Source organism: Sinohyriopsis cumingii, chromosome 5, assembly GCF_028554795.1.
Source record: "Sinohyriopsis cumingii isolate HCF-2022 chromosome 5, ASM2855479v2, whole genome shotgun sequence".
Taxonomy (NCBI): domain Eukaryota; kingdom Metazoa; phylum Mollusca; class Bivalvia; order Unionida; family Unionidae; genus Sinohyriopsis; species Sinohyriopsis cumingii.
The window spans coordinates 8,670,805-8,691,926 of NC_142965.1; the positions used below are offsets into that span (position 1 = coordinate 8,670,805).

Genomic DNA, 21,122 nt, shown 5'->3' on the forward strand with positions numbered 1-21,122 from the left:
AGCACTGAATGAAAATGTTGATGTCAACTTAAAAAAATTTCAGTTGTCACAATAATGGCCAAGTGCAATTACTTTTCTAACCCTTCCCCCTTGGGACCTCAAAACACTTTTGAATCTGAAGAAGAAAAAAACACCTCTGGGAATAGGGCAGGTACCTCTCTCTAACTGTATTACCCAGTAGAAGCATCCTCCCTCTCTCTAACTGTATCAACCAGTAGAAGCATCCTACCTCTCTCTAACTGTATCAACCAGTAGAAGCATCCTACCTCTCTCTAACTGCATCACCCAGTAGAAGCATCCTACCTCTCTCTAACTGTATCACCCAGTAGAAGCATCCTACCTCTCTCTAAATGTATCACCCAGTAAAAGCATCCTACCTCTCTCTAACCATATCATCCAGTAGAAGCATCCTACCTCTCGAACTGTATCACCCAGTAGAAGCATCCTACCTCTCTCTAACTGTATCACCCAGTAGAAGCATCCTACCTCTCTCTAACTGTATCAACCAGTAGAAGCATCCTACCTCTCTCTAACTGTATCACCCAGTAGAAGCATCCTACCTCTCTCTAACTGTATCACCCAGTAGAAGCATCCTACCTCTCTCTAACTGTATCATCCAGTAGAAGCATCCTACCTCTCTCTATCTGTATCACACAGTAAAAGCATCCTACCTCTCTCTAACTGTATCACCCAGTAGAAGCATCCTACCTCTCTCTAACTGTATCACCCAGTAGAAGCATCACAGCTCTGCCAAAACAATCAACTTCTCCTAACATTAGGTTTAGCACAACCTGAGACAATTTGTTTATACTCGTGCAAGGGAGAACCCAGTGGGATAATTGTCTTGCCATCAAAAGTTTCTGATACAAATCCAGCAAAGGTGGAAAATTCATGTATGGCTTGAAGGTTGTTCTCTCATGAGTGGAGAACAGTTACTGTCTGTGCAGCTACTACTAACCTAACAAGATTGACTTCTCTGAAGTGGAAACTAGAGAAGGCAGACTCATCATGCCAGTCTGCTGAATCTACTATGTTGCTAACGGAGACATTACATTGAAGGCCAGGCTCATGGAAGTCGTTCATATTTCATCAGCTGAAATCTTCATCAGTGTACTGGACCCTGTGAGACCTCAAGGTACTCTTGTGGGTTTGTCTTGCATTCCTGCCTTAAGCGGTAGGAACAGTTTCACAGTTGACACATATTACCCACGCATTTCAGGTAACATCTGAAGGTACATATGGGGTCCTGCATCTTTGCCTGACAGATCAATTAGGGATGGGGAATATATAATTCTTGTTGGCTGAATAGTGACAGCAAGCTGTTCTTAGGAAGGAATCAGGTTGTGTCATTAGAATCACTGAACGATCAGAAAGGAACTGCATGCAGCTTCGATGTAGCTCACTCATTCTGCGTGTTGAATTTTGGATTACATGTATCATAAATTGCAAGTTATGTATGATAGCTGCTTCAATGTAGGAAGGGAGGAGAAATGGTAGCTCAGACTTAGTTGGTGCTCTACAGTTTCATATTCTGCACAGGGTTTGATTTTTTCCAAGAATGGTTGTTTCAAATCTAACTTAAGGGAAGCAGTCTAGCACCTTAGATGGGTTGCCAGAGAGCATGGGTAATTGTGACAACAGTTGAACTAATGATTGAAGGAAGGCCTAGGAAAGGAGAAACTGTGTTCCCCTCTCTCCCATCCCTACCTGTTAGTGAAAATAGGGGCAAATGACCCGTCTTTAATATGCCTGATCAAGAAGAAAAAACGTGCAATTCTTAAGAACCGCTAGTGTGAATTATCTGGAGATAATCATCCCTTCTCTTGTATGTTCCCCAACAGAATTGTGCAGAAATAAGAGATTGTACCAAATGTTAAAGGGCAACTCTTGTGCCCCTTTCTTTCTCACCTCCTCAATTTGATGCCCTAACAGAAGTGGAGAACTGAAAGGAAGGGAGTTATACAAATACAACAATGATTGTTAGTGGCTTTTTAAGCTTGACTAGGAAAAAATCATCCATTACATCATAGAAGTAGGGGGAAAGCTTGACAAGGAAAAAATCATCTGTTACATGATAGAAGTAGTTGGAAAGCTTGACAAGGAAAAAAATCATCCGTTACTTGATACAAGTAACGGGAAAGCTTGACAAGGAAAAAATCATCCGATACATGAAACAAGTAGGGGGAAAGCTGACACAACATTCGGGACTAACTCTGATATGGCATTAAAGACTTGTATGTGTACTTTATAAAATTTATACAAGGCACATGTGGAGAAAAAATCTGACTGTAACAATTTACCAGTAGGGTGCATGCATATGAATCCTCATAAAGAATCTCTAGTCTTAATGGGATTGTGAATGGTATCTTGTACGTAGAATCAACTGAAAGTCAAGGATGGCAGTCCGATGGAGCCAAAATCCTATAGATTTCCTCTATCACTGTAGTGAACTAAATTCTGTCCATTCTATTCTCGGATTGGCATGTTCTGGCATTTCCGTTTCATAACAGTTATTAACTGGAAATGACGCTGTGTGTGTGTGTGTGTGTGTGTGTGTGTGTGTATGTATGTATATATATATATATATATATATATATATATATATATATATATATATATATATATATATATATATGTACACACATACATACATACATACACATAAGTGTAAGAGCTGATAAGTATATCACCCAAAAATTTCTCCAGTGAAAATGGATATAACCAATCATGAAATCACATGACAATAACAAATGGTACGACAGTTGAACAAATATGAAAAAATTAACAGAATTCACAAAAATTGTATGCACAATATAAAATAACAACATCACTTACTGCATCACTGAAAAAATGTGGATGATTAAATTTAAGTTATAAAAGTAATAAAATTTAACTGGATTGTCTGGAGGGCATTTTTACTGCATGGAAGTAAAACTAAAAACTGGTAAACCCAGGTAGCCAGAAGCCTCTTAGCGGGTAGAAAGGTGAGTTCACATGTAAGAGTTGCTTCCCTTTGTCCATATATAATCTATTCACAGAAAGATTATTTTCCCTCTTACTGGAAAGGATGGATATGGCATATCAAAGAAAGTTATCATAATATAATGTGATCAGGATCAGGTAATGTATTTGATTGAGAAAAGGTTTGTCTAATCTCTGGACCAGTCGTGTGCAACTTCCTCCACTGCATTGGCCAGATAATCAATCTGTAAAGCCACACCCTATGATGTAAAAACAATGGATTAACCCACATTGCAGGCTGTAGGTTGAACATCCCTGCTCGAAACTGACATTAATCTAAAGATTTACCTAGTTCCTGGACTGTTCTTGATATGTATATTTTACAATACAGACCTCATTTCTGAAAGTCTCTTTTTCACTGAATAAAAATCAGAAATGTATCACATTGTAACAAAATTGTCATTTGTGTCACCATGAAACTAAAACATGCAAACAAGGATAGCAGACATTCGACAAAAGAGTAAATAAAACTATATCTGTGTTTGTAAATATATGCCACCACTGCATTATTTCTTTAATGGCATGAAATCTAATCAGGTCATTTGTATATACATATAAGTATGCCTTATCTATCTCTATATACAAATAAGTATGCCATGTCTATCTTATCTATATATATATATATATATATATATATATATATATAGATACACACACATACATACATACATACATACATAAATACATACATGTATGCCTTGTCTATCCAAAGTGGGTTTTACATAACTATGTTAATAAGGTGTTTGTGAAAAAAGGTTAAAATATGTACAAGTTGGAAATAATGCTGTTATGGCCTCAAAATCTAATCACATCATCTACGTATGCATACAAAGTTGTTACATTTCATCTCTGGACAGACATACGGATGGACAGACAAACATGGACACCAAAGTAACCACCATATCAGGCTCTGGTCAGTTCATCAACAAAATGTACCATGGGTTGCAGTTTGAATATTTTGTAAAAAGACATATGCACATTTATTCACCGTGGTCTTAATGACTCAAGTAAAATGATCAACCAAACAAGTACAATGGATTTCTCTGTGACTGACTCATCTGATATTGATCCAATGACATTAAACTGCTCCCCCGTATGCCATCATTTGTACACAGTTTGAAACTCACAAAAATATTGAATTTACTAGACTTATGCATAAACACTTTGCCCCAATTTACACAACCTGATAATGTCAAATAAGACTAGTTAATCAGTCACAATTTATCAAGATAAGACTGGTTAATCAGTTGCAATTTATCATCAAGTTAAGACTGGTTAACCAGTCACAATTTATAAAGATAAGACTGGTTAATCAGTCACAATTTATCATCAAGATAAGACTGGTTAATTAGTCACAATTTATCATCAAGATAAGACTGGTTAATCAGTCACAATTTATCATCAAGATAAGACTGGTTAATCAGTAACAATTTATCATCAAGATAAGACTGGTTAATCAGTCACAATTTATCATCAAGATAAGACTGGTTAATCAGTTATAATTTATCATCAAGTTAAAAGAGACAATAATATTATCAATATTTTTCTTACCTTTGGATTGTGATTTTATCTTGTTAAGTATGGTTTGTTTCCAATGATCTGGCACACAAAAACCTACAAGGAAATTAAAATTGATCAGAGTACAAAGAAATAGAGCAATTAACCTGACTGTAACGAATTTTTTGTGGATTCTTTCCTTGCAATTAAGTCTCATCTCGCAATTTCTATAATGAATTTTTTGTGGATTCTTTCCTTGCAATTAAGTCTCATCTCTCTTGCAATTTCTACAATGAATTTCTTGTGGATTCTTTCCTTGCCATTAAGTCTCATCTCTCTTGCAATTTCTATAATGCTGAATGTTTAAACAAGAGTCCCTCAAAAGGACTGACACTCTATAGGTCAAAAAGAATTTTCAGGAAATCAAGGTAAGACCATTTGTTCCTTAACTTCTGAGTGGTGGAATCATCTCATATTCTTCAGCAATAACGATATTTTCAAATTAGCTGCTATTGTATACATACTGGCTGACAGATTTGCTATTGTATACATACTGGATGACAAGACTTGCTATTGTATACATACTGGATGACATATCTGCTATTGTATACATACTGGCTGACAGATTTGCTATTGTATACATACTGGATGACAGACTTGCTATTGTATACATACTGGATGATAGATTTGCTATTGTATACATACTGGATGACAAATTTGCTATTGTATACATACTGGATGACAGATCTGCTATTGTATACATACTGCATGACATATTTGCTATTGTATACATACTGGATGACATATTTGTTTAGAAGCCAATCCACTGATACAAATTTGGAAATCTACTAGTGTGATATCTAGGTTCTGTCACATGCATGAAGTAGTGATAATAAGATTTTCATCATCATCACTGATACAAATTTGGAAATCTACTAGTGTGATATCTGGGTCCTGTCACATGTATGAAGTAGTGATAATAATATTTTCATGATCATCACTGCGGCAGTCATACTGGATATCCAAGAGGCAACATTTGTGGTTGTGCCTAACTAATCAGCATAAGAAGTCCTGAAGTAAAAACACTATCTTGATATGGCCATGCATTTAGGACAAGTAAAGATACCAAGATTCCCAAGATGTGCAAGTGGCAACATTTTCATTTAGGAGCAACTAGACATCATAAAAAGTCTTCATGTGAAAACGCTATGTTGAAATGACTTTCCATTCAGGATTTTCAAGATACTTGCTGTTTCAGCCATACTGTATGTCATATTGGCACCATTTTCATTTTGGACCAACTAGACATCATAAGAAACATTAGATAACATACCACCACCATTTGTTTCATTTGGAACCAAGTACGCATTATATGACATTTTTGGAAAAACCCTATGCACATTATGAGAAGACTTTTGGTGAAAACCCTATGCCAATATGACTTTCTGTTCAGGTGGAATAGTGATAAAAAGATTTTCTAGATTACTGTATGACAGATCAGTACCAAGTTCATTTACAATCAACTGGACATCATAAGAAGTATTTTCGTAAAACCCCACATCAGTATAACTTTCTGTTCAGCAGGATTTGCAGTAAGGGGATTGTTGCTGCAGTGGCCATATAGGACTTCACATTGGCAACATATTTTGTGGGGGGGGACCAAATAGACATCATAATGAGTCTTTTAGTAAAAATCCCATTTTGATATGACTATCCATTCAGAGGTAGTAACCCTAATAAGATTTTTCAAGATGGCTGCCATGGCAACCAAAATGGATGTCAGATCAGAATCATTTCCATTTCAGACCAACTGTATATCATAAGAAGTCTTTCAGAGAAAATCCCACATGTCCATCCATTTAGGAGGAGGAGCAATAAGAATTTTCAGGATGGCAGTAATGGAGGCCATATTGAATGTGCAGGCAGCACCATTTTCATTTCATCTGGGACCAACTGGACGAATCTGTGTGAAATTTCATGGTAACCCCTGCAAGCAGTGACAGCAAACTTGTGAATGGACATATGTCAGATGACAGACAACAGATCATCCAATAATGTCTTCTGGCCTATGACCAGTGGATCTAAAAATAACCTACATGAATGGTGAAAATGGTGCTCATGGAAATATACCTTCCCACAACATATCCTACCCTCACCCCAGCGTGGAAATGAATCTATAGATAAAATAGTGCTTACCTCTTCTGAAAATAGTGCAATAGTACAATCATTTGTCTACATGCATATCTTTTGACAATGACCATAAAATGTACAAAGTGTATCCAGCTGTAGTCAAAAAGGGCAATAACATTTACAAAAAATGTGGAAACAATATTATTTGTCAATATATGCCACTTTAGGTGAGGACAGCACTTAACCAAGTTTGATGTAAACCATTAACAAAAAATGACTCTTCAAGGCACTGATGTTTAAACTGGTCAAAAAGAATTTTGAGGAATTCACAATAAATCCTCTTCATTTAACTTTTAGGCAATCATCTCTGATATTCTTGTGAAACTTCATGATATCAAATTTGATTTTAAAAAATATTTTTTTTATATGCATGGAATAATTTGCTTACAAGATACCTGAAAATGTAGTATAAAGTTCTTTGTCAGGCCTCTGACCTTGAACCTGATGTCATGGATAGATCTTTGAACTTAATTGTTTCAGGTATTGTCAAGACATACCTACAAGCAAACATTGCTTAAGTCTGTAAATATTACCTTTGGGGGGGAAAAAAAACACAAGTTTCTGAACTAACTTCATCCAATATGTTCTTTAGATATGTACAAAACAAAGGTTTGACAAAAATTCCAGTCATAATTGCTTGTGTTATCATGAACACGAGTCAGTACATCTAAAAACTTAGTCAAGACTTTTGACTGTAAAGTCACTATCAGAGTGCTTCCTTACTGGAATACATCCAAAACTATAAAGTCTGGTCCAAATTTACTTGTACAAATACAGGTCACTATTTTCAAAAGCACAACAAAGTGCACAATTGCAATCAATAACCTTTACCTTGACACTAGTTTTCAAATTCCTGCATAAATGTCTGGATATGCTGGCTCATATCTGCACTTTTTTCATTCAAAACATATTACACACTGCTAAAGTGTTTTAATGAAAATATTATATCAATGCCAACATTCATGCAAAAGGAGTTGAAATAGCAAGATTTCTTGCATGGCTGCTGCAATGTAATGTTCGAGGTCAGAATAACTACTGTCATTAATAAACAGTTAAATATTGTTATGGTGGTTTTGTGAAACTCCATGTCAATATTACCATCAATTCAGGGGAAATAACTCCATGTCAATATTACCAGCAATTCAGGGGAGATAACTCCATGTCAATATTACCATCAATTCTGGGAAAATAACTCCATGTCAATATTACCATCAATTCTGGGGAAAAAACCATGTATGATTTTCAGCCTGGCCACAATGCCAGCCATTTTGAAGGCTGGTTCATAACCATTTTAACATAGAATCAACTATATACTACAAGAAAGAAATTTATAAATAATAATAATAATAATAATAATAATAATAATAATAATATATTAGTATGATTTGCCATTCAAGAGAAGTAGCTGTAAGCAAGTCTATTAGTAATGAGTGCATTAGAAAGATCCCAGCTTACTGCAATTTTCTTCGAAAGGGCCACCTCAGTGAAAGAAACTTGTCCTGGGAAACCAAGATAGGAGAAGATGACCATTCCAGGGCCATGATACCTCTAAATGATGTGGAATTCTTGAAATACGACTCTTGTTAGGTCACCTCATTATAAGCATCACCCATTGTAAAGATATGAAATTTCTTGATAAAAGGGCCACAACTCTGTCCATCAGTATAAAGAAGACAAAACCCATAAAAGACATCTAGTTCTTTGACACAATTTACACTTCAAATTGCATCATAATATGTTGTATAGTTCATAGCAATATGGACAGCAAGCAACATACCATTTAATGAGGCTGATTGACAAGGGCCATAACTCTTTCCAAAATGGTGTATACAAGATAAGACCCATTACAGTTAAATCTTGGCCTTGACAAGGATCTCCAGGTTACATGCAACATGCATGAAGATACTATGTTAACTGTCAAAAAGCTATGATTCTATCCAAAAAAAGAGTTACTGGCAGCAAAACTCATACAAGTCACATTTTGGTTGTTGAGACAATGTTTATACCAAACTGATTTTAAAAATATGAATAATTTATGAGCTAGGCCAGTCACAAGCAATATCCCATTTGAAGATATGGAATCAATTGTCATGGGCCATAACAATATCCAAAATGGAGTTGATGAGGCAAAACTTATCAAGATAATACGTCTGTGAGAGAACAGTCACACAAAATAGCATTTATGTCAAAATATTACTCAGCTATGATGGTCACAAGCAAAATCCCTATGTGAAAATATGAAATTGTTTGAAGTCCATAACTCTATCCAAATGAAGTTGACACAACAAGATCCATAAAAGGCACTTCTGGTTTCAGGAGACAATGTTCATAAAAAGTGACATGAGACTATGTTGAATGTTTCCTGAACTATTCCAGTTACCAGGATCTGATGTTGTGGAGATTTAAAATTAATGAAAAAGAGGGCAATATCTCTGTCAAAATTGGATCTAAAATAATGAAACATTTACATGTAAAAGCAATTCACCTACCCAACAGCATCCAATTATGTGATAGATCTGTGGAAATCTGCTGGATACAAGCGGTGAGAAAATATGGAATGGTAGGGAGATGAAATAGGTCATTACAATTGGGTTCCGCATCTTAATGTGGAACAGTAACAAAAATATTTCACATCTGGAAAGCCATATCACCATCATTTTCATTTCAGCCCAAATATATATAGGGAGAAATGTTTTAGTGTATGTAACATACCTCCAAAATGACCATACCTTCCAGAATAGTGATAAAAATATTTTCCAGATGACCAGCATGGCCATCATAATGGACATGTGACCAAAATTATTTTCATTTAGTTGAAACTCCATGACTAATATTACAATCCATTCAAGATAAGCAATGATAACAAAATTTTTAATATACCCACCGAAACACTGAACTTTTAGGAAGGATCACTTTACAATATACCTACTGAAACACAGAACCCCAGTGGAAGATGTCATTCCAAATCAAAGTGGCCTTGATGTTTCAATTCCAAAATTAACAAGGTTCTTCCTTACCCCCAAGTGCAAAGCCATCCACAAAGATTTGATGACTGTAGATGGTGGATAACTGAAGTTCTTGTGCAGAAATCAGATATTTTTTCTGTCACAGTGATCATGACCTTCAACATATGACCCTGAAATCAATAGTGTTTTTCCTTATACAAAGAGTAAACTATCTGCAAAGTTTGGTAGGGCAACTGCTAATGGTGGAGAACAAGTTATTCTGCATCAACACTATCTACTTTCAGTTAGCGACCTTGACCTTTAACCTTTTGAGACTAAAATCCCAAGTGCAAGTCCATCAGTAAAGTCTGGAAACTGGAGACGGTGGACAACAAAAGTTAACTGTGCAGATAACAGATGGACAACACCATAATATAATACTCTGCCTAATGGCAGCGGTATAATAAGCTAACACTTAAAACCTACCTGTTGCTGTTGTTTGTTTGAGAGGCATTTTTGATGGCACCTCCTCACTGCTTACATAAATGTACAGTGTTGGCATATTTTAAGATCTATTAGAGAGATGAAGAAAAAAAGACTGAATAGGGCTTAAATATGGGAATACAAGATATATGATGGCAGATGCATTTCCTTAAATGGGAAAAGAAAGTAGTTTCAGAGGTGTTATCACCACTCTGGCAATATCAGTTTTTCTCACACTGATACATTTTAATATCTCATTATGAAATATATAATAAAAAAAATTATACAAATGTTTCACATACACTTTGCAGTCAAGATGAAAGGGATCTCAACCTATTATAGCAAAATTAAAAGGAAAGCATCAGAAAACTCTCTCAAAATGAGACAGAAACACATATAAATAAAAGAAATAAAAGAAATTTACTGACTGGGAGTGACAAGGAGAAAGACACATAAAGAGGAACATGGACTGACAGATAAACCAAGCAACAAACAAAGAGAAACAGTCATTAATGAAATATGCAATATTGTACCATTTTTCTGATCTTCTATGACTTGCAGTCTTTCATCTTGAAGGGCTTTTAGCCACCTTTCTTTGAGGGCTGGAGTTTTGGAATAAAGCAAATACCATTTCTCTCTATTAACCTCATAGATTTTCCAGGCATTCTTAACCGTCACATTATACTGGGGATCTGAAATAAAATTTGGAGTTATTTCCCTTTGAACAGAATTCTGATATTGTGCATTATTAAACAGAGTAAATTCTTGCAATAAGAAAGCATATTCAGAATAAATAAAGAAAATTTAGTCACCTTAGACTAGTAATAAACGCTGCAGAGTCCAAAAAATTTATCTTTCATCAATAATATACTAAACCATGGTTCTCGATTCAAATGTGACTTTTTCCTGAAATTTTTTTTAGTGGGGACCAAACATTTGATTGAAATAAGAATATAGAAGAGCCATGTGATCACGGTTTGAATGGAAGATGCTCCAGCCAACAATGTAAAGTATTTAAAGTAAAATCAATTTTCCCTTTTGAACACCAACTTACTTCAACAGGGCTTTTTAGGTTTTTCATGAAAATGGGCATTAATTTTACTACATTCATACACGTACGTCGTGAACTAACATTATACATTTGTAAACAACTTCCCATGAATTTCTAATTTATTTATGAACGTTAAAATTTTTAACTTCCATTTAGGATAAAATCTAGTCTTATTCATCTGTCCAAAGCTGCTCCCACAATGATCCGATAACGCCCAGCATTAGATTCATGAAGATGGTTGGATGCATGTTGCAGGATGCAATTTAGTCCCATTCAGTCGTCCAAAGTTGTTCCAACAAAAACTGATAATGCCAAGTATTAATTCACAAACATGGGTTTATTCTTGAATGCATGATTGTATGATCTGTGCTAATTTCTAAAAAAATTCCAAACAAAAGTTCAGCTAATGCCGTACCATTATTTATTATTTAAATCCCACCTGTATGCATAAAATTCCCACCTTTTTCAAATGGTGAGGAAATTTTCTCCATGATTTTCAATTAATTTAAATAATCAGTCCAAATTTATTCATTGTATTTATGTCAAAGTCAGATAATGAGCTGTATAATTGCGATTTTCTTATAATTATTTAACAAATGGATGGCATACTTGAAAATTAATAATTTCTTAAAGATTCTGCAACATCCTTTATATATAATGGATCTGGATGTAACAAAGATAACATAACACGGATGTAACACCATCATATAGTTTGGATACTGCTGTAACATACATGATATAATGTGGATTTCCTGTAACATACATGATATAATGTGGATGTTGCTGTAACATGTGATATAATGTGGATTTCCTGTAACATACATGATATAATGTGAATTTCCTGTCATGTGGATGTTACTGTAACATACATGATATAATGTGGATGTTGCTGTAACATACATTATATAATGTGGATTTCCTGTAACATACATGATATAATTTGGATGTTGCTGTAACATACATGATATAATGTGGATGTTGCGGTAAAATACATGATATGATGTGGATGTTGCTGTAATAGTGTGGATGTTGCTGTAACATACATGATATAATGTGATGTTGCTGTAACATACACGATATAATGTGGATGCTGCTGTGACACACATGATATAATGTGGATGTTGCTGTAACATACTTTATATAATGTGGATTTCCTGTAACATACATTATATAATTTGGATGTTTCTGTAACATACATGATATAATGTGGATGTTTCTGTAACATACATGATATAATGTGGATGTTACTGTAGCATACATGATATAATGTGATGTTGCTGTAACATACATGATATAATGTGGATGTTGCTGTAAAATACTTGATATGATGTGGATGTTGCTGTAACAGTGTGGATGTTGTTGCAACATACTTGATATAATGTGATGTTGCTCTAACATACACATTATAATGTGGATGCTGCTGTGACACACATGATAATTAATGTGGATGTTGCTGTAACAGTGTGGATGTTGTTGCAACATGCTTGATATAATGTGGATGTTGCTGTAACACAGAAGACATAATAGGATATGGTTATAATATATATATAATGGGATGTCGATGCTGCTGAAACAGAGTACAGTTTGCTTGTTTTGTTTTGTTGGCTGAGTCAAAATTTAAACCCATTGTTAGCTATATCATGCCAAGGAAATGGTTTTCCCACTGAAACACAGAGGCAGACAATCCAGGCTGGCATGGGAGGGTATCAAACCCATAACCTTCAGATTCTACAACTGATGTTCTACTACCACTGTGCAAATGTGGCTCCCACATAAATGATGTGGTTGTTAATGTAACATACATGATCTAATGTGGATGCTAATGTAACATATGTGACCTGTGATGTGATGTGATTTGGATTTTTAATGTAGCTTTAACAATTTTTCAGTCATATCGCTACGAGATCTGCAATGTGGCAGTTTATAGTGATGTCTAGCACTGGGGCATCATGCCGCAGACATGTAGCATGATGTCCCACCCAGTCACATTATCCTAATACCAGGCCGACCAGTATTAACACAAACCTCTTAATGCTGAACGCACAGCGAGGCAGCTTTTAGTACCATTTCTGAAAGTCTTTGGTATGAGTCAGCCGGGGATCGAACCCACGAACCCCCACATCCAAGGCAGACGCACTAACCACTAGGCCACTGGAGCGGTATATTATGCAATGAAAATTTGTAACATACGTGACCTAATGTGGATGTTAATGTAACATACGTCATATAATGTGGATGTTAATGTAACATACATGACCTAATGTGGATATTAATAATGACCTAATGCGGATGTTAATGTAACATATGTCAGATAATGTACACAAGGTAATAAAACATGTGACATACAGTGGATATGGCTATTTATACCCAATATAATGTGGATCAGGCTTTAACATACTAGAAGTGGATGTTATAGACATGATATAATGATAATATGGATGTAACATACACAATATAATTTAAATGAATGGGTGGATTACCTCTTCCATCTGGTATAGGCATAATTCTACTATGGTCCAATTGGATTCTTCCCTTGTAGCAGAATACATGTCTTTTAAGCAGCTCCTTCCGGCAGTAAATGAGCTGATGATCAAACAGAAAGAAGTAACGCTCTTGAGACCAACCCGCTGAATTTATCTTAAACAATTCTCCAGAGTAAATCAGCTCAGAGCTCTTCTCCAACAGGTCTGGACCCTAAAAATAGATAAATAGTCAATCACCTATTTTACAGACCTATTTTGATAGGAGTATAAAAACTGACATAAATACCCGCTTACAAAAATGTATGTTCAGTTTTTAAACATTCCTCATTAACTTGTGGTGATTTTTATACTGTCAACCTGAAATAAACTGTTTTCTTGTTAGCATTAACATTCATAACTCAAACTTAAGAAGCAAATATTTTGTTTCTCTGAGAATACTTACCCAATCATATAAATGTTTAGATGTTCCACTACCTCTTAAATCCAGCAACCTCCAAATGACAAAAATTCTTCCCTGTCTATATTCCATATAGACTAATAGAAGAAACTCTTCCCAATGGTTCCTCTCACCTAGGCAGCTAATTTGCTTAAGTGATACCTCAATGGGAATGATCGCATTAGCCAGGAGTGATACCTCGATGGGAATGATCGCATTAGCCAGGAGTGATACCTCAATGGGAATGATCGCATTAGCCAGGAGTGATACCTCAATGGGAATGATTCTCATTAGCCAGGAGTGATACCTCGATGGGAATGATCGCATTAGCCAGGAGTGATACCTCAATGGGAATGATTGCATTAGCCAGGAGTGATACCTCAATGGGAATGATCGCATTATCCAGGAGTGATACCTTGATGGCAATGATCGCATTAGCCAGGAGTGATACCTCGATGGGAATGATCACATTAGCCAGGAGGTGTGGGAGGGTTTAATAGCATTATGATCAGTATGTATTCTCAGAGGAATAAAAATTCGCCTTCTCTTTTCAATACATTCCCCAATCACATTAATGCTAGGAGAACAGAGGAGGCAATACTGAGCATTGTGTAAGAGAAAATGGAATCAATAACTTTTTTTTGAGTAAATCATCAGGCAAATTATGCAAATGCACTGTTCTGTAACACTACTTAATTCAAGATCATGCTTTTTTTTATCTAGTCAACTGGACATTGGATGCCATAGAGCCAGTTGCAAAGGTCACATGAAAAGGCCACAAAAGAGTATCAAATCTGCCACCACACTGAGTAGCCCAAGGAACTGCCAAAACTCTCAGTGAGATCTACTCTTGATCGGAAATTGACTCCGCAAACTCCATGACTTGCACCAAAAGCAACTGATTGAGGAAAACAGGACTAAGCATTGCAAAAATTCCATGCCCAGGTGGACAAAATGCTGGGCTATGACAGGCTCCAAATGATCAGAAACCCTGACTGACTAGAAAGTGAATGATCATTTCTGCCCTTTACCAAAATTAAACCTACCATGCGTTTTTGGAGGATGACATTCAGATATGCCACCATTCCTGCTGACAATGCTGATTGGAAGAGAGAGACAAAACAGTTGTTCATGTTAATAAATGCCTGTGGGTTAATACTGAGAACAAATGGGAGAGTATGTAATGTGTATAAACTTGTTGAGCAACCTGAGGTCTATGACTGGCCTGAGCTTCCCAATGGCCTTGGATACCAAAATTAACAAGGAGTAAGACCTCAAAGTGTTCGACCTGCAAAGTATCTCCATCACTCCTATGTCAAGTTGATACCAGTTATCTTTCTGCAAAATTCGTACCTTCTCCAGATTGGATGGCAAGTGCTTCATGGAAAAAGTCAAAAGAAAGGGGATAAATGAAATCCAAACTATCTCCCTCCAAATCAAGTCTGATTACCCATTCATTCTCAGGAAATACACCAACTAAAGTGGTTCAAAATAAAGGAGTCTGGTACCCAAAGAATGCTGTCTGCAGGCGGATTTGGGTGGCAAGTAGATGTTAACTGTTAGAAGATTAGGGGGAGAAGCCTTGTTTCCTTGCCCCTTTGTTAAACTGCCACCAGAATTAAGAGTTCTATTGCTGCATGAAATTGGACTGATCATGAAATTGTTGCTTTTAAACATTATTTGCCTCTTATCTTTTTGCCAGCAATCATCTTCACTGCAGCTAAAACTGGTTCAGCTTAAAAGTAGGTGAAGGTAGCAAGGCAAGATGAAGAGGCAATTTTTGTGATGCCAGCTTAATAACTTCTTCAATATTTCCAACAAACAACAATGACATACTGACTGCCAAGCCAAGGTATTATGCTGCATTAGGGCAAACGAGCACAGGTAGGCATCACGTAAGATCCCAATTAGGTGAGGCTTTGAGGGCATTAGATATTGTGTAAGAAGCAGCCCTATTAATTGCCTTATCTCTACAGGCCATGGATTTACAGCCACGATCACTACTCTTATCTATACAGGCCATGGATTCCCAGCCATGATCACAACCTGCTTTATTGGCCAGTCCAAAAAGCACTCACAAAGTCAAATCAGGCATCAAAGAAGTAGCAATCGTGTCTAAAAGTAAGTTGGAGATGGAATGCAATACATTTTTGTCCAACTTATAAAACAGATGGTTAATCACATTAACCACAGCAATGCTTTTTATCCAAGAACAGCAGATCAAAGCTGAACATTGGCAACTGTGTGCAATACCACATGGAGAGAATAATGATGGTAGCTGACTTTACAAAATGAAAGCTTTTGAATGTCCTAACTCCCGTGGTTTCCATATTTTCTGTCAGGCAATGAGAGATTTCTGTAACATTTGCTAACTGTGTATGAAGAAGGAAGGATGCCTGTTCATAGTCATCTTCCAAATCCATTGGAACCTTGATCTGACAAGGCTAGGCACTCAGAAATTAACACAACCCTGTAGCTTTCTTCCATGAACACCTTAAAGCTATATTCTATGCACTCCATCGTAGGATTGTATACAGTACATCATCAAAGTTATCCCCACATTCCCTGGAAGTAGACTTAGTACATTGCAGTCACTTTCCCTGAACTTGCTGCATCTTTCTTCCATGTTTAGTCCTTATCTTAGCACCACGTACCAAAACTTATACAAACACTGGACATAGTTACAAATAGTTTGAACAAAACACACAAGTCATGTCCAACACATGTCTTCAGTAGCTTTAAATCTTTTGCATTTTGTTTTCAGGGTCTATTTTTCTGAAAGACAAGAATGGTGAAAACATTTTCAAAATAACAAACTGAATGTGTTCACCCACACAAAATATACAATGCTCATTACTAAAAATGCAAATAACACCAGCAGTGTGCACAAATACCAACAACTGGTACTAACCATACAATGAGGTCAGAAAAAAAAGCCTATGACTGCAAGAAATTCACATCAATTTCACAAAATAATGATAGCAAAAACAGGTTTATTATATATATAAAAAATATTCAGCTGTGGCAAGGGGAGAAACAGAAAAGGGTTGGCAAGAGTTTCTTCCCTTTGTATGAGTGAGGGATTTAAGGTGGCAGGGTAGTTTCATAAATTGACCCCTGGCAAATTTCTTAACTTAAGGCTATGGTGTGACTTTTTCAGCTATATTTGTTTACTATTTAAAGGTATGGATATATTTGTGGACTGGGTGTTTTGGGCTTGTGTTGTTCTTGAAATTCATGTCAGGCATGTACACCTTAAATAGTTACTATGCAGTATGTTGACAGTGAAATACCAATAGTCAGCTAGGAAGAAGAGCTAGCCTCACACATCAGTAAACACACGGGTTTGGGGCAAGTAGAACATCTCAAAAGCGGCTTGGATGACAACTATTTTCAATTGCATCAGCCTGTTTAGTACACAATGTTTTGCAGAATTGTCATCTAGGAAAAGAGTTTGTGTTTGCACCGTGAGCATCACATGGTATCAAAAATGACCTTCGGACATGAAAATTGCAGGTAGAAATCTGGGGTTGGGCTGCATAAACTTCTGCTATGAACTGCCATTGACTTCTCTGGTCAAGTGAATAATATTCTTATGCTTTGTTTTAATATAGGTATCCAAAGATATGGACCTTTTTGGCCTCATTTATGTATTTGATTTTTTATGATTTTTTATACTAGGTCACTGATTGTGGCATTACATTTGTACATAAAAACTGTCCCCTGGCCCCCTAAGACAAAGTGGAGCATCTTCATAACACTGATGTGATCAGGGAACTGTATCAAAAGGAAAATCTGATCTGAACATAAATTTTTACAGAAATTATATATTCATATGTATGCAAAGAAATAAAAGTAGAAAATAAAAAGCAGACATTGTACATATAGTTTTTGTAAAATCTGCATTCATGCTATTACAAAGTTTAATCTGATATTTAGTTTATTTAATCAAATAGTTAATGATAACAGAGCAGCTGGTGAAAGTTTATTTGTCAATATACACCCGAGTCAATCACATTACTTTCCTACCAACATGTGAGCCATTATGGCCTGACAGCAAAGTATGATGAGCAACTAAAATGTATTTATGACAAATAGTACAATACTACAAAAATTGTTTCCTTTCAAATCACTGTAATGCCTAAAATTTCTTTGTACCCTGTTTCCATCATGAGAGAGTACATACACCCCCAACTATAAAAGTGTGGGAAGGCTTTCTTTTAGATGATATTTACTGCTGAAACAATTAGCAATGTTTGCTACTCCACTAGCTGCACACAAAAAGTCAACTTAGTCAATTATAATGTAAATTTCCTTCTGCATGTAAGTTATAACTCACATGTTAGACTAATTAAACTTCGTGGGTTCCAGTCTTACTGAAGAAAGAAAGTTTTAGTTTATGACGTTAAAAGATGGCTAAAATTCACTGGTAATAATACAGATATCTAGAACTGTACTGAAGTTCTCAACTTATCTATCCCTAATGTTTGTACCATTTAAGAGTTGAATGGTGAACCACATGATAATTAGCGCGAATAACTGAAGGAAAACCCATTTAGTCACAATTTTTAATGCGTATGAAATAACTTTCTTCATCTATTCTGATGACTATATAATTAAATAATTAATGATTACTGAGCAGCTTGTGAAAGTTTATTTGTCAATAATAATACAATAAGATAATTTTGTGTACTGTTAGTCTTTCAAACTGACATTTTTAAAAAATTATAATATTTCTATTAATTAATTATTTATCCATTAATATTATTTCTTTTTAAGTTTGAGCCAATATATGTCAGCAAAATATAATAAGAAGCTTCTGTGTGGGTCCAGCTAGTCCACTGTTGAGTTTGACTCCTAGGTCTCTAATTGTTCAAGGTTGGCAAGCTGATTAGTAGTTTAGGATTAACGATTTATAGGTATTAAAGGAAATCTGTTCATCTGGTTCATGGCAAACATTGCAACAGTTATTTTCTTGTGTGGGTTTATATACGATATCAACATCTCAAATTTTAACACATTAAAGCTCTTTCAAGAGGACACAAAGTCATTTCCATTAACCACAGATTGGGATTAGTTTCCTCTGTTTTACAACTAGGAATCAATTAGGTTTGGCTTGGCCTGGAGCTCTGCAGCACAGCAACACAAGTAGGTTATTTAGTGCCAATGCAATTGGAGTAAAGTGACTTGCCCAGGGATTCACCATGGTAGCTGATCCAAACTGGTCTGATCGTAGGATTCAAACCCACATCACTTCAGTCAATAATCTGACACACTTAAGGCTCCCATGAATTAATAAGGATTTGAACATATTTCAAATGCTGTAACATATTAGTTTTCCATTATCAACACACTAAAATTATCCAAAATGACATTCATGGGTAAATTTTACAGCAAGAACATACAGAGTCACCTATGTATTTTACAGGTTACCAATAATTCTTAACAGTAGTAGGAATCTGATGACCGAAGCTCACCCCCCAATCCACAACATTTTGCTGCCAGGCTGCTATCTTCTCTATGCTCTCCATTTTACGTTTTCTCTCATTGATTAGTGTCGCTATGGCCTTCATAGCCGACAGTGCATTTTCAACTGGTTCTCTGTCATGATGTTCCGGTGGAGTGTACTTCAGGAGTTCTGCCAACTGCAGAGGGTACTTGCAAATTTTCTGAACTGGTGTTAACAAGAATCCCTCCAGTGGGATTTCTACTAGTTCCTGGAGAAGTCTACAGGCCTGAGAAAGAATTAAAAAAATGATTTGTAAAGAAATATGCATAATGACTGTCTGAGCACAAGATTTCAAACACCATTTCTGTAAAATTTCATAGAACAGCACTGATTAATTTTTTTTAATGAATTGTCTTTGTACGAAACCTTGATATTATACAGTACAGCTCAGTACTTGACAATATATCCAAATCCTCCTTAGAACAAACATCAATGAGCAAGTGTGTGTATGTGTGCTTGTGTGTGTGTGTGTGTGTGTGTGTGAATTTTGTGACACCTCAGCAGAATGATGACTATTTTATATGAACAGAAGGTAAAGTTTGAAAAATGTAAACTCAATTGCACAAAAATTCATAAAGATAAACCCTTCCAAATAAAGCAACCAAAAAGAATAACAATATAAAAATAAAACATAAAGATGTTAAAATTACTGTAAAATGTATTTAAAATAAAGATAAAGGTAATGCATGTAAATTCCTTAAAACACATGGTCATAATTTTTTTAAATAAAAACCACATTCCCTCAAAACTCCAAGATTTTCAAGGGTGGTACATCATCATACTGTATCTTCATCCAGTTGACAAGGTACTTCTGTCACACAGGGTGGAAACCAACACCCTCTTCAAGAACGTGTTACACCATCAGTGGACACCAGCATGGTATAAACTTTAGATGCAGTTCCCCCTTAAGGTGACAAAATCTATTTAACAGCATCACACAGGTTATTCAATGGATTTAAAATTATGTACATAACAGAACCGTCTCAATGACAATTATTACCTCGAAAAAATGTTTATATTTCTTGTTTCTGTAAAGTTCTTTAAGTTCTTCACAAGCAGCAGGGTGATTGTTACAGTAATCGGAGTAAATTTCAAACCCTTTTCTCTGAAATAGAAATGTAAACTGGTATGAGTCCAGCATTAAACCAGTAACAAAGATTAATTTGCATATAAAAATGTCAGTCCTACTCGTAAAAATTAATCACAAACAAAATAATGTAAATTTTTATTCAACTAAAATAAACAGAACAAGGGCTCCATAGAATGCTTTGATCCAGCTTTTCCCTAAGTGTGATTGTTGAGAAAGATTAATTTTGCAAATAAAAATGTCATTCCTACTTGTAAAACTTAGTTAGAAAAAAAATAATGTAAATTTTTATTCAACTATAATTCTGTTGATCTCATGTATAAGAATTTTATTCTGATGTCATTATCTTATGATACCACTGACACTAACATATAAAAAAAAACGAACAAGGGCTCCATAGAATGCTTTGACTCAGCTTTT

The 21,122-nt window shown here is 35.6% G+C and overlaps 1 protein-coding gene across 1 annotated transcript in view; it reads right to left on the bottom strand.

Moving 5' to 3' along the window:
* Window positions 1-21,122, bottom strand: part of LOC149798603 (uncharacterized) — a 270,356-nt gene that overhangs the window by 15,001 nt on the left and 234,233 nt on the right. Inside the window, exons 13-17 of the mRNA XM_089957271.1 lie at window positions 20,616-20,720; window positions 19,584-19,841; window positions 13,668-13,881; window positions 10,670-10,828; window positions 4,573-4,635 (exon numbers count right to left, since the gene is read on the bottom strand). Of these exons, the coding sequence (XP_089813397.1) occupies window positions 4,573-4,635; window positions 10,670-10,828; window positions 13,668-13,881; window positions 19,584-19,841; window positions 20,616-20,720 (799 nt within the window). The remainder of the gene's footprint in view (window positions 1-4,572; window positions 4,636-10,669; window positions 10,829-13,667; window positions 13,882-19,583; window positions 19,842-20,615; window positions 20,721-21,122) is intronic.